The sequence below is a fragment of the Artibeus jamaicensis genome, unplaced genomic scaffold (assembly GCF_021234435.1).
Source record: "Artibeus jamaicensis isolate MK-2021 breed Jamaican fruit bat unplaced genomic scaffold, CSHL_Jam_final contig_718, whole genome shotgun sequence".
Lineage (NCBI taxonomy): Eukaryota > Metazoa > Chordata > Mammalia > Chiroptera > Phyllostomidae > Artibeus > Artibeus jamaicensis.
The window spans coordinates 4,914,405-4,927,213 of record NW_026521936.1 but is presented as its reverse complement, the minus strand read 5'-3'; the positions used below and the strand labels follow the sequence as shown (position 1 = coordinate 4,927,213).

The 12,809-nt window shown below is 56.2% G+C and overlaps 1 protein-coding gene across 4 annotated transcripts in view; it reads right to left on the bottom strand.

Annotated features, from left to right (window-relative positions):
• Nucleotides 1-12,809, bottom strand: part of DPP6 (dipeptidyl peptidase like 6) — a 532,157-nt gene that overhangs the window by 152,853 nt on the left and 366,495 nt on the right. For all 4 annotated transcript variants that reach the window (XM_053671913.1, XM_053671915.1, XM_037131931.2 and 1 more), the window contains exon 3: nucleotides 12,097-12,195. In XM_053671913.1, coding sequence (XP_053527888.1) covers nucleotides 12,097-12,195 — 99 coding nt within the window. The remainder of the gene's footprint in view (nucleotides 1-12,096; nucleotides 12,196-12,809) is intronic.

Below are 12,809 nucleotides of genomic sequence, written 5' to 3'. Positions count from 1 at the left end.
AGGAACAACTATTGTACTCGAACGATGGGCATATTTTATGCTCTTTCTGTTTCTTTTACTCGGCACTCCGCTGCGGGCGCCTCTCTATGGGTGGGGACAGTCTCAGACAGCCGGCACCCACTCCTGTTTTTGCCACGGAGCCCCCTACCCCCTCAGCATGGCCCTGGTCTCAGAAGGGGGCAAAGGAGGCTCCTACCAGACAGGTCACCCTGGCGTCTTAGCAGCTGAATGCACCAAAGGAGGAGTTTAACTACAGGATCACAAAGGTTCTTCTCGGCTGTCCCAGGCTGGGCGCTTGGAGAAAGACCGTTTGGACCGATGCCAAGGTCAACCTCACCGGGGTGGGGGATGGGGGATGGGGGGCCCGCCCCTGGCAGGCCCTGGGCACAAGGCTGAGGGCGGGGTGGCTGACCTAGCAAGCCCGCTGCGTCCCTGAAGACCGAGAACGCACCTTCGGTTGCTGTTCTTTCACTGGGAAACAGGCTCAGCCATGAAAAGGTACCCGACATTCTTTAGCTTTAATTGTGGTGGAGAAACTGGCGCTGGATATATAAAGAACATTGGGGGCTACGTGTACATTTCTCCAATTTTCTTAATCCTCACTGTAGGATGTTTTATTATTGATTTGAGAGGGAGAAGGAGAAGGAAGAGGAGAGAAACATCAATGGGAAAGAAACATGGATCGATTGTCTCTCACACACGTCTGGACTGGGGATCGAACCTGCAACCTCGGTACGTGTCCTGACCGGGTACTGAACCTGCCGCCTTCCAGTGCAAAGATGCCGCTGCACACCACTGAGAAGCCCTGCCAGGGCTGCATTTCCCGATTCTGATGTGGTATCAGAGAGGCCTCCTTTTCCAGCACGCACTTGGAGTTAATGGAAGAGTATGTATTAGCCCATCCTGTTGGCTCAGGCTGCTACTGGGTAGCAATGAATTGGGTCTACATGGACCCTTCCTGGTTTTCGTAAATTAGCCCCCCTCCCGAAGCTCATAATGGAGTCACAGACCCCTTTGCTGCCGGGAGTCTACGAGAACACACCTCTCCCGGGGGTCTGCCCCCTGTGCCTGCCATTCTCGGTGCTGAGGGGGCCCCCCAGTCACAGCGCTGGAGATTACGGGGTAAACACAGGGCACCTGGAAACGCTCTCCTATGGTGGAAACCCCCAGTCTCCAGGCCCCCCAACCCCGCCTGGGGGTCAAATTAATTATGTTAAATGGGTTCTCAGAGCTTTAATGTTCGTAACATCTGCGTGCTGCTTTTTGAAAATTAATTCAATCCTTCCAGACAGGACACTTGTGGGCTCTGATTCTCAGAAAAGGGATTCTGTTCAGAGGCTTTAAGAGGTCCACTTACATTAGTATTTTTCCTGCAATAAATTATACTTTCCAATGTTTATCCCAGAGAGAAAAACGTCTTAAACACACATCACGGGGATATCATTAAAAATGAAGACCTGTGTACCCGCAACATCCAAACCCGATCAGATCCTCCTTCGGAAAACTGAAGACATTGCCTGTAAATCACCGATTGGGAATCACTGTTCAATCCAGGCGGGTTCACACTCGGCTCCAGCGGGCGTTCCTTTTCTGTTCACTAACAAGGCCCCCGGTCCCTGGCGGACCCTGGAGAGGGCGCAGGTCTGTGCTTACAGCTGATACTGCAGGACAAACTGACAGTGTGCTTCGTGTCTTCACTTTGTGTTCTAGTGAAAGGACCCCTGCCCAAGCTCTAACTTTGTTCCCTCAAGTCATGCTTGACCCAAAGTCATCCTGGGGGTTGAAAATGTTACTGCAGCTTGAGCCCCCCAGAAGGTCTGGCTGCCCCTCGGCTCCGGTCCTGCGTTGGTCTGGGGGGCACTGTCCTCGGCTGGAAGGCGGTTCCTGAAAGGTCCCCTGTTGGACTCTGCATGGAGCTCCAGGCTGATTGCTGACAACCCCAGCGACTAAGAAGTGCGCCCTCTCCTGGAGGAATCTCAGGTTCATGTGCAAATCGGGGGGGCCTGGGGCTCAGAGGAAGCAATAGCGGGGAGAATGTGGTGGATTTCAGCGGCGGGGGCAGGGAGGGGGGAAGGCCATTTCTGGGCCACGGCTTATTTCTGGGCTAGTCGGAAATGACTCTCAACCCCTCGGTGGGGTTTTGCAGCCCACCTGCCGCACGAAGTCTCCTCCGATGGGAAGGAAAGGGGAAAGTGAGATGATGTTCTTCCTGCTCTGAGGACCGCCACCTGGCGGTGGGGTGTAGGGTCCCCTTGGTGGGTGTCAGAGGGACAACCCTGGAGCCGCATCTCCTCAGCTACGATACCAGCCCCGTGACTGGAGAGACACGCTGCCTCTCCGAGCCTCAGTTTCCTTGTTTGTAAAAGGGGGTACCGCCGGTCACCAAGGACCAGTCATGGGACTGCTGTGAGTGTCCCATGAGTTCAGGCACATTTCGTTGCTGTGTGATGTGTGAGCTGAGAGGGGACAGGTGGGCGGGGAAGACGAGAACCGGAATGAGGGCCGGGGAGGGAGCCGCAGCAGAGGCCAGAAGCAGGCAGCCCCTCGGGACACCAGCAATTCCTGTGAAATCAACGTTCGCTGTGCACCTGGTCTCGTCTCTCCTGTGATGTCCCTTTGGTCGCTGTCGTTGGGACACTCTGTCACCCCCTGACATTTGTACTGGCTTTCCCCCAGGCCTTTCTGGAACCCGTGCAAGTACGTCAGGAATCCTCCCTGGGCGCGGTGCTGTGCGGGGGGCTAACCAAGCAGGTGAAAAGACTCAGGCGCTTTCTAGGTGGCCGTGTGCACGACGCCTCTCCTTCTGCACGGTACCGACGGCACCTCTGTCTCCTTGTGACCCCAAATCACCCTGCAAATCGAAGCTCCAGCACCTGGCGATGCTCCCAGGATGCCGTTCTGTGGGGTTCGGCCCACAGAGACGCGGTATTATTTGGGGCTCCGGGGGAACCCTTGAGCTGCTGAGGCTGAAAACAGATCTCTTAAAGAGTCAAGACCCCAGAAGGAACGTTCTGGAAAGATACTTTTCTAAGAGATTTGCTACGGTCACGAGCAAACAGAGAGAGGGAGCTTCCCAAATTCTCTGTGGGAGCCCAGATGACCATCCCCCGCTTCTGCCTAGGACATTTCCACGGTACCTGCGATAGACACATCACAGAATCGTATCAATGGTGCTAGTTAAACATCTGAGCTTCCAAACAAAAATTACAGATGGGCCTCGCTCCGTAGTCCAATTCAGCCCCTGTCCATTGAGTCTGCGTGTCCGGTGGACGAGAGAAGGTGGAGGTGTGACTCTCAACCCCCCCCAGAGCCCACTCGAAAGAGGATGGTGGCTAAGGTCCTTCCTGGCCATCTGGGAGGCTCTGAGGGCAAAGATGCCCAGAGGGAGATAGAGGGGAACCCGGGTTTACTGGAGAGGAGCCAGTGGGACGAAAAACCTCTATTTGGCTGCCAACACCTGAATCTTAGGCTCTTTAGTGACTTCTTCCAGGCCTGTTCCCATCTGGGAGAGGGGCTTCTGGAAGCTTCTGAGAGCTGCAGGGACCGTTCTGGTGGCCCTTGTGTTCTGGCCTGCGGCTCAATGAACAGCCTCTAACGCTCTTTGCAACTGGGTGTGTTTGTCTACCCTTATGTACCTGGGGGATCTTTGCCCGACATCCGTGGAAACAACCCACCAATTTGGCTTAAGGAGAAACTGTGAGCCCGGGCACTCTGTGTCCAGCGAACACCTATTCGAATGTGAGGTGTCACCGAGAAAGAAGTCGGAAAAGAAAACACCCCAGGAAAGGTTGGCGCCGTGTGGTGGTCCCGTGACCCCTCTGATTTCAGTCAAAAGGGGGCGCTGTCCTGGGATGACCGTGGTGCACCTGTGTCTCCGGGGCACCTGCGTACTAACAGGTGGACTGCGCAGTGCGGCCCAAGGTGGGTCTCATGTCTGAGGTGACTTAAACATGACAGCAGATTAGTAGGAGGTCTGTCCAGAAGGTACCCAGCCATGCACTATGAGAAAGAGACATTTATTGGAGAAGATACTAGATACAATACACATTGTACACAGGACAATGACGCCTCAGTCCCCTTCAAAGCAGGCACCTTGGCACCTCATGCAGTTCTCCCAATCACCATCAGCTGCCCTGTCGTATTTTCCTGAATCTCATCAATGGTCTGAAATCTCTTCCCTTTCCAAGGCGATTCTAGTTTGGGGAAAAGCCAGGAGTCGCAGGTGCCAAATCTGGGCTGTAGGGGGGCTGAGTCACCTGGGTGATTTGAGGTTTCACCAAAAACTCTGCATGTGACGTGATGCATGAGCAGGTGCATTGTTGTGATGAAGCTGCCAATCACCAGCTGCCCAGAGCTGTGACTTCTGAAGCATCCAAATAGTTTCCATGGAGGAATGTTCAAGCTTAATGTAAAACTGGATGCAGATTCATTGCTCTACTCGCTCAGTCACTTTGAGTGTGACGGCCACGCAGTGCACACGCTCACTCAGCAGCGTCTGCAGTGTGAACTGACCAGGACAGTGACCTTGTCGTTGCTCACACCTGCACATTCCAGTGCACCCTCCTTGGCTGCCAGGTGACGTTGAAGTCGGGTAAACCATTCTGGTTATATGAACAATAGCTGGACTTTTTCTGGACAGTCCTCATACATGACTTCTACGTTGCGTTCCTGGTCTCCACTGCCACTCTGTGAACTGCCACCAGAGGCGAGGGACCCAGACAGCGCACGGGTGGATCAGTGTAAATGCGGTCCAGCGGACTCCTGACTCAGAGCTTACCACCCCCCACGCGGCCGGCGTGGGTTTAGGATGAACCTACTGGCCAAGGGTCGGACTGAGACAAGAAACAAACTCCCCCACGTTTCCCAGATGCTCATCCAGCGACTGCGCTCCTCTCAGGCTTCTCTGAGCATCTCGTGGGCACTTCTGTGGGCAGAGCTCAGCTGTGTGAGGGAGGGTTTGTGCCCGGGGTGTCGGAGATGGGGCAGAGAAGCTGACGGAAAGGGAAGGCCAACAGACAAATCAAGTGAACAGCCCCCGGTGACGGGCCTCAGCTCACCGTCCCCTTGGGTGGGGGGCTGCCCACCCACCTGTTCCTCAAGGCCTGGGCTTCTGCTGGGACCCTCAGGATGCCAGACCCCCCAGAGACCAGCAACAAGGGGGTGAGGACAGTGGCCACTGGACTGGCCACACCAGATGTGCCGGGCTGGCTGCCCCTGCGACGGGGGAAAGCCACTGCCCAGGGGTGTCATTTGTCACCACACACACTCCCAGACCCTCGCTGCACAAAGGACTGGACCTCATGATGACTGAATTGGTGCCCTGGGACTTAGCATAAACTTTCCATGGCACAACCGTGCTGGCTGTGGGGCCCAGGGCCAGCGAGTCACCCTCCCTGATCCTAGGTACCCTTGTCGATAACACTAGCAATTGCAGGATGCATTGTGCTCCTGTTTAAGGTCTGAGGTTTGGCCGACTTCCCCGCCCCCCACGCTGGGAGGGAATGAGAGGACACCATTATGACAGGGTCATGTTGGTGCACAGGGTGGATGGCGTAGGGAAACGGGGTGAGTCTGAGATCGGGGAGCACAGTCTGGCCTCAGGCACGTTCTGCATGGAAACATACCTGGCAGGTAAGAACTAAGTGAGCAAATACAGTACGGGAGCTACCCTCACTGACTGTGAGATTCTCCCTATGCCCACAGGACAAGGAAATTGGATACTTATTATCATCTAGGTGTTTGCACATGTCCGGATACATATTATCAGATACATATTATCACTGTAAATGTTTGCACACGTTTGCAAACTGCCAAGAGTTACACCAGCTCAAGGTGCCCTTCTATTGGCCAGAAACGTGAGACCCTCAGTCCTGGTCTGTGAACACTCAGGGTGCCCGTTGCTAAGTTACTCCTTCGGTGAGTTAATGTTCATGGCGACCTCATGACAGCCAGACCCTCGCTCAGGTCCGTGAAGGAAAGAAAGGGCCACCTGGGTGACCGTACGGCCCTGAGAATCCATCTGTCTATTGAGGGCAAGACAGAGATCGGATCGGGTGCCTGGACACAAAATCAGATACACTCTGGGCACCGACTGCGGGTGGTCAGGGATTAGACTCAGTTACGGGAGACCAAGAGACTCATTTTTCATTAATTACAAAGGCGATCAGTGTTTGAAAAGGTGTCAATGATGATTAATTAGGCTTTCTGAGGCCGATGTGGTTACGGACTCGGCGGGAGAACTGAATGGAAACCATGACTGGTGTCAGGGTTCCTCTGCGGGGCAGAGCCTACGGCCCGGGACTTCCCGGACGGCACTGAAGAGAACATTCTAGCAAGAAGAGCGCTCAGAGATGGCCCACCCTCGGGGTGGGGACCTGCGGATTGTCCCTTAATTCGGAGGAAGGTAAAATAAAGCAAGGCTGTGAGTGCTGGTCGGGGGGCTGCTGGGCAACAGTGTCCTGGGAGATCCCGCAGCTGTGGCGGGCCGTCCCCTGCCCACACTTGGATGGAGCCTTGAAGCCACACCCGCCGCAGGTTCGAGTCCTGCCTCAGGGCACGTCTCGCTGTCTGCCCTGCTGGGTGGGAAGACAGAGGGGCCGAGTGTTGGGGCGGGCCCTCCAGAAAATTCCCGAAAAGCCTCGGAGGCCCAGAACAACCCCACAACATCCCGGAAAATGCCAACCTTGCGGAGGAAGAAAAATGACACATAGATCTCACTTGAGATCCCACGTCAAGAAAACACGGTATCTGCACTCGGGGATGGAAAGGGGCCGTTTGCAAAAGTGACCGGCTCAGAGGGGACGCGTGGCAGCCTTACACACTCAGAGACTGAAAGGAGCCACAGGGCACAGTCTGGAAGGGAGACTCTCTACCTAGAAGCGGGTCACGGCTAGAATCTTCCCGGGCAAAAGTCGATCTTCACCTTGACCAAGCCTGTCTGCTGTCCGTCTGCGTCTATAAGAATAAACACACTTCCGGGATGTCAGGGAAATTTCCTTTTTCCGCACCAGAGAGAGAGCACCAATCCCCTCATTGTTACTGTTGTGGAGGTCACTGTTAACTAGCCTGTGCCCTGTGCTCGCCTGTGTAAGGAAGCGTGTGTCTCTCATTTCACTGTGACCCAACCCCAGAGGTCTCCCCGTTTGGCTTTTTCCCGCTTCCCTAATCTACCACCAGTGGGTTTCACAGAACCACCTCTTTTGACTGTGGTGGGTAAAATAAGATGCAAAGCTGCCATTTTCCGGAGCATTTATTTGCTCAATCCATTCAGGGTTGGCTTCCCAGCAAGTGTCAGTTTGGCTCAAATAAACGCATGAAACTTCTCACAGGCGTGGACGTTTCTTGGCGCACGCGTGCGCGAGCACACACACACACACACACACACACACACACATACACTGTCTAGACCCAAAGGGGGATGCATGAGCCCTTGTCCCTGTGATGCACACAGACAGGTAGACGGGGTCTCCCTCCCGGTCTGGCTCTGCCTCGGGTCTGAGAACAGACGTCCCACTTCCCAGGGAAGCAGAGGGGTGCTTGCCAGAGAGGGACAGTGATGGAAAGATGCAGGACACACCCCCTTTCCCGGGGAACCGCTGGCCCCGCTGAGCCCGTAGCCACTGGATGCCCCGGATCTTTCACTAAACAAGTCCCACATCCTGCAACCAGTTAGGGGGCTGGGGGCGGTGCCTGGTGTCCAGTGGAGGGGGGGAGCCCGTGGCAGGCCACCATCTCTGCCCCGAGAGGCGTCCCCGAGGCTGGGACTTGCAGCTGAGGCTCCACCCGGCACCCTGATGTGTGTGGCAGAGTTTCCACCGCAGCCTGGGCAGGGGGGCCCTGACTCCGCTGGGGAAGCCCATGGGGAGAATTGGGGGGGGATGGGCCATGAAAACTATGCCCCAGTTACTGATGCAGGGAAATGTGGAAAAAGAGAAGAAAAAGAGAAGGAAAAGAGAGGGAAAATGTGCAGAAACAGAGAAGAACAGGTGCTGGCCCGCCAGGAAGCTGACCGGCCCGGGGACATGCCCGGGAAGGCTGAGGTCCGGGCAGCAGGGAGGCGGGAGGGAGGTGAGGATTGGGGGAAACTGGGTGGGCACGGTGGGGCTGAGGAGGGGCCCTGGGAATGTGGTGTCCAACCTGGACCTGTGGCAGCGTGTGGCCCAGGAAGGCTGTGAATGTGTCCCAACACAAAATCGTAAATTTACTTAAAACATGACGAGTTTTCTTGCGTGTGATCACATGTCACAATGTATCAAATGTGTGGCCCAAGACAACTCTTCTTCTTCCAGGGTGACCCAGAGACACCACAAGGTTGGACGCCCCTGTATCTACAGCCATCCTGGGACCCTCGGCAATGTGACTGATTCCCTGGAGTCAGAGTTTCCTCGTTTCTAAGGTGAGAATGAAAACCTCTGACCTGCCTGGGTTTTAGCACAGGTTCAAGCGAAGTAACCGAGGTAGTTCTGTGGCTCTGTCACTGCAGGTAAGGCTTTCCCAGCCACTTGCACGGTGGCCGGCTGGCTTTCCAACGTCCCCTGTGGGGAACTCCGACCGAAAACTTTGGGGGAACCTGAGCCGGGTGACATTTGCGCTCAGACGCCGGGAAGGTGGACAGTGCTCAGAGACGGAGGTGGAGCAGAGCCGGCAGGCGGTGAGGAAGCCGCCTCGGCCTCCGGGTGCCGTGGGGGGCGGGGCGGGCAGCAGCCCGAGACACGGACGGATTCCTGGTTCCAGACAGACCCCGGGGCTTCCCTGCTCCTGAGAACAGGGGGTCCTGAAAACCCGCACTGAGGGCGGGGGGCACAAATCAGCGGTTCACACTGACATGTGACATAATTTTACCCATCCCCTTCCTGAGAGCTCCAGTAAGGCCTGGTGACTGTCCCAGGTGTGTCCTCAGTGCCGTGACTTCCCATGATGCCTACTGTGGCGCCCAAGGACCCACCGGGCCATCGGGGAATGTTTTTCCTCTTCCAAACCTGTCCTTTCGGGCATTTCCCTGCAGTCACCGGTGGCCAGCGGCCGTGGGCTGCAGAAGTGCTCCCCAGGGGACTTTCTCCTTCTCTCCCCCCCCAACACCCAGTGGTTCCGACCGGACGAAACGCGGCCTGCAGAGGAAACACCTCACCGCTTCACACACCAGGGCCCCTCCACCCGCCCCACCCGCCCCACGCAGAGACCCATCTGGGGCGTCGGGGCCACGAAAGGGGAGAGGACAAAGCAGACACGGAAGTCAAGTGGCTCTGAGCTCTGAGCCCTACCGCCAATTTAATCTACAACATATACTTTCCCAGCATCAACCAGTCAGCTGATATTTTCTTACATTCAAAGGAAGCAATTTTCTCCAATTTTACAGTCTCTCTAGTATTTCATGGGAGAGACACAGAGGGCTCTTGGCTCACAAGAGGCGGGATTCGTGGAAATGAGCATAAATAAACTCAGACAGTCTGGGTCATGGAGCCCCCCCCCCCCCCGGGTCTCCTGCCCGGACGGAGCCAGCAGGTGAGCTAATCAGGTCCTGTCCGTACCCTAACGACCCTGGGAGGGGACAGGGGGCCCCCCAAAGGGTGTGTGGGGGCTCATCGGACCATTTCCAGGGTTGGTCCAGGCTGCCTTGGTGAGAGGGGCCTCCCGGGGGTCTTGCCAGGGCCTGTGGCATTGGACCCCCTGTGTGCAGGGCCTGACCCCTCGGACACACAGAGCAGGCGGGTTCCTTGTCTGCAAATGCACTGTGTGCAAGGCAGAGAGCTGCCCACATACAAACGGTCCTCCGGGAGGAACTCCCCCCTTGCCGTCCGAAGCAGGGTCAGGAAGAGGGTATTGGGTGCTGTGATGGTGTGGCTGGAAAGACCCACAGCCCAGGTGTGATTGGAACGGCCAGACGACTTGCCTGCGGGAGACCTGTCCCTGGGCCGGGGGCCGTGCGGAGATGGCCACCGAGGGGCGATTGCTCTTCCGTGCGTTCCTCACCTGCCACTACAAAGTGCAGAGTCCTTTCCTCCCGTGCTTCCCCGGCCTCCTCGGACCCCTCAGGACCCTGCCCTCTCTCTTCCCTTTCGAGAACAATCCTCACCTTCCACGATCCTCCAAGTGGCTCTGACCTCCCGCGGAGCCTCATGCCCAGTTTTGAGACTTAAAGAACATTTCTGCTTATTTATCTTTTACCGGCTCCTACTGGGAACTCATCACCTAGTCACAGAGCCGACGCCTTGTGGGTGGAGTTGCTGGTCCGGTTAACGGGGCTGAAGGCCTCCAGCCACCCTCCACTGGCTTCTTCCCACCCCTCCCCACGTCTGCACGGCTGGCCTTTCTCACTCCCTTCTCAGTCACCGTGGCTTTCACACCTGTCACCTCGTGTCTACTTGTTGCCCAAACTTGCCATATGTGAAGCCAGACTAAAGCACACGTGTGTGATGAGATTCTCAGGAGACACCGAAATGCTACATGAGAACGTTTATGGAGTCCCCTGGAAATGAGTTTGGGGTTCAGGCTGTAAATGCCCCCCCGACCCCCTTAGTATTCTCTCACGGCTCCCACCACCCGAACCGTAAGCGCACACACCGAATGCTGGTTATTTCCGGCTGGCAAAATTACAGGCGATGCTCATTACCTTTGAAACAGTGTCCAACTCTGTCTCCTAACCCGCTCTCGTAAATATGTAACACACAGTAATAAAAATGTCGCCTGAGGCACAAGCTTAAACTTCCACTGTGCCAACGCCCTGCTCCGAAACCTTCCGTTCCAACGGGTCCAGCCAGACACCCCCGTTTTCTTGCCGCTGCCCCATCCTCATGGGCCTCCCTGCCTTCCAGGAACCCCCAGCACCAGGTCCCCGGTACAGAGGAGCAGAACAAACGAGGGTCCGGATGGTTTCTAAAGCTCACCCCAGCTCCACGTCACTCGATAGTCCGGTGACTGCAACCTTGTCCTGCCACCTCTAGCAAGTGTGGGGGGCCGGTGATGCACGGGGCACAGACGTCCTGTCTGCCTCCAGATCAAAGGTACACTCGCTTCCTCTGTCACACCCCCGAGCCCTCGGCTCTCTCCTTGACCCTCTCGCCTCTGGTCTCCCTTGATCATATCCATTCTCTCTGAGAACGCTCTCTCTCTTTCATCTGAAGCCAGAGGGGAGGACAACGGAGCAGCCGGTTGGTCTGTGACAGTTTGCGAAGCATCGGGAGCAGCATGCGGTGGGAAGACGTCAGGCCAGGGTGTCCCGTGGCAGGGCCGCCGCCGGAGGAGCAGTAACCACAGAGCCAGGGGACAGCCTTGCAGCCACGCGACCTCAGGAAAGTCACGGAGCCCCTCTGGGCTTCGTCTCCTGCACAAGCCAGGATTCGAACCAGATCTCTGGCGTTCCTGGACAAGATTCTCTGGCCCGAGAAGCACTTCAAAGTGTGCCCGCAGGGGCTCAGCCCAAACATGAATGGCACTTCCAGAGAGAACGGCACTTCCAGAGAGAACGGCACTTTGGAGGGCTGGCCGTGCCATGGCCTGTGTCTCTGTGCTGTGACCGTGCCTACAGCAGACCCAGACCAGCGATAGGACACGGGCCACGGGCCACCTGCCCTGCACCAGAAATGGCCTTAGGACCACTCCCTGCTCTGCTCCCACGTCCACTGTTTTGTTGTTTCAAAAACCCCCATAAACGAGAAAAGCAGACGCCGTCCAGATTGCAGAAGGTGGATGGGGCTGCACAGTCTCGGGGATCTGGCCACAGTCTCGAAGCGTCTTTCAGCTCCTTGGCCCCTCTGTGCAGTGGGACAATGAAGAATGAGACCAGGGAAGGAAGGAAAGCTCAGCTGTGTCTCTCCCAGGGCTGGTTGCTTAGCAACACCTCCCATCTCCGTGGGAAACAGGATGACTCTGGAGGCCACACGGAGGACTCATTTCTCACGAAGGAGCGGCCCCATCTTACCAGACATGGGTTTTCTTAGAGCGATAATGAGATTATCGCCGCAGTAGCTTGGGGCTGGGGGTGGGGGCGGAGGGTCTGCTTCTGTGGCCTGAGGGAGACCGAGAGACCACCAGGGGCAGCCAGGAGAGCCTCGCTGCCCCCAGTGGCCACCGGGGAGCGTCGGGGGCTGCAGGACTCACCACTGATCCACTTAGCCTCGGGGTCGTGCACTTTGAACTCGTCACTGAAGAGATCCTCCACGGTGACCTTCTTCTTCTGAGACACACTGTTATCTTCCGCTGGGGGAACAAAAATGAGGCAGAGAGTTACACTTTTTATCTCTTGGTAAAAGAGGAACATCAACATTCAGCTGCCATTCAGAACTAAGAGAGGTGGTGATACGTAATTTCTACAGATACACGCTGAACAAAAAAGCCAGCCACAGTTTTTATTTTAAAAAAAATTAAACCATCAAAAATGATGGCAAGGGGTCTGGGACTCCGTGCAGTGGCCCGTGTCACGCCTTCCCCATGCCTTACATACACCGACGAAGCACGTCTTCTAGGTCTGAGTACTGCTGACTGACGAGCAGTGGGGGCGGGGGCGGCGAAAGAGGAAGGAACAAAGTCTAGAAAGACACTTGGCTGCACCATGTCATCCATCGTTCACTCAGCATCTGTTAAAGGCCAACTGTTGGCCGCCGTGGGGCTGCTGGGAGTTCAAACCCAGCGGGTGTGTTTCTCGGGTATTTATTCTCTGTACGCCTCACACATCCCTGGTTGTGTGTGGCCGGGGGGCGGGGTCAGTGCTTGTTCAGAGGGAAGCACACCCCAAATGTCTGGGTGCAAGTGGCCAGGTGCTGCCCTGTGTCCCCTTGATCTCCGTGCTTGGGAGTTGGCTCCTGGGATGAGCC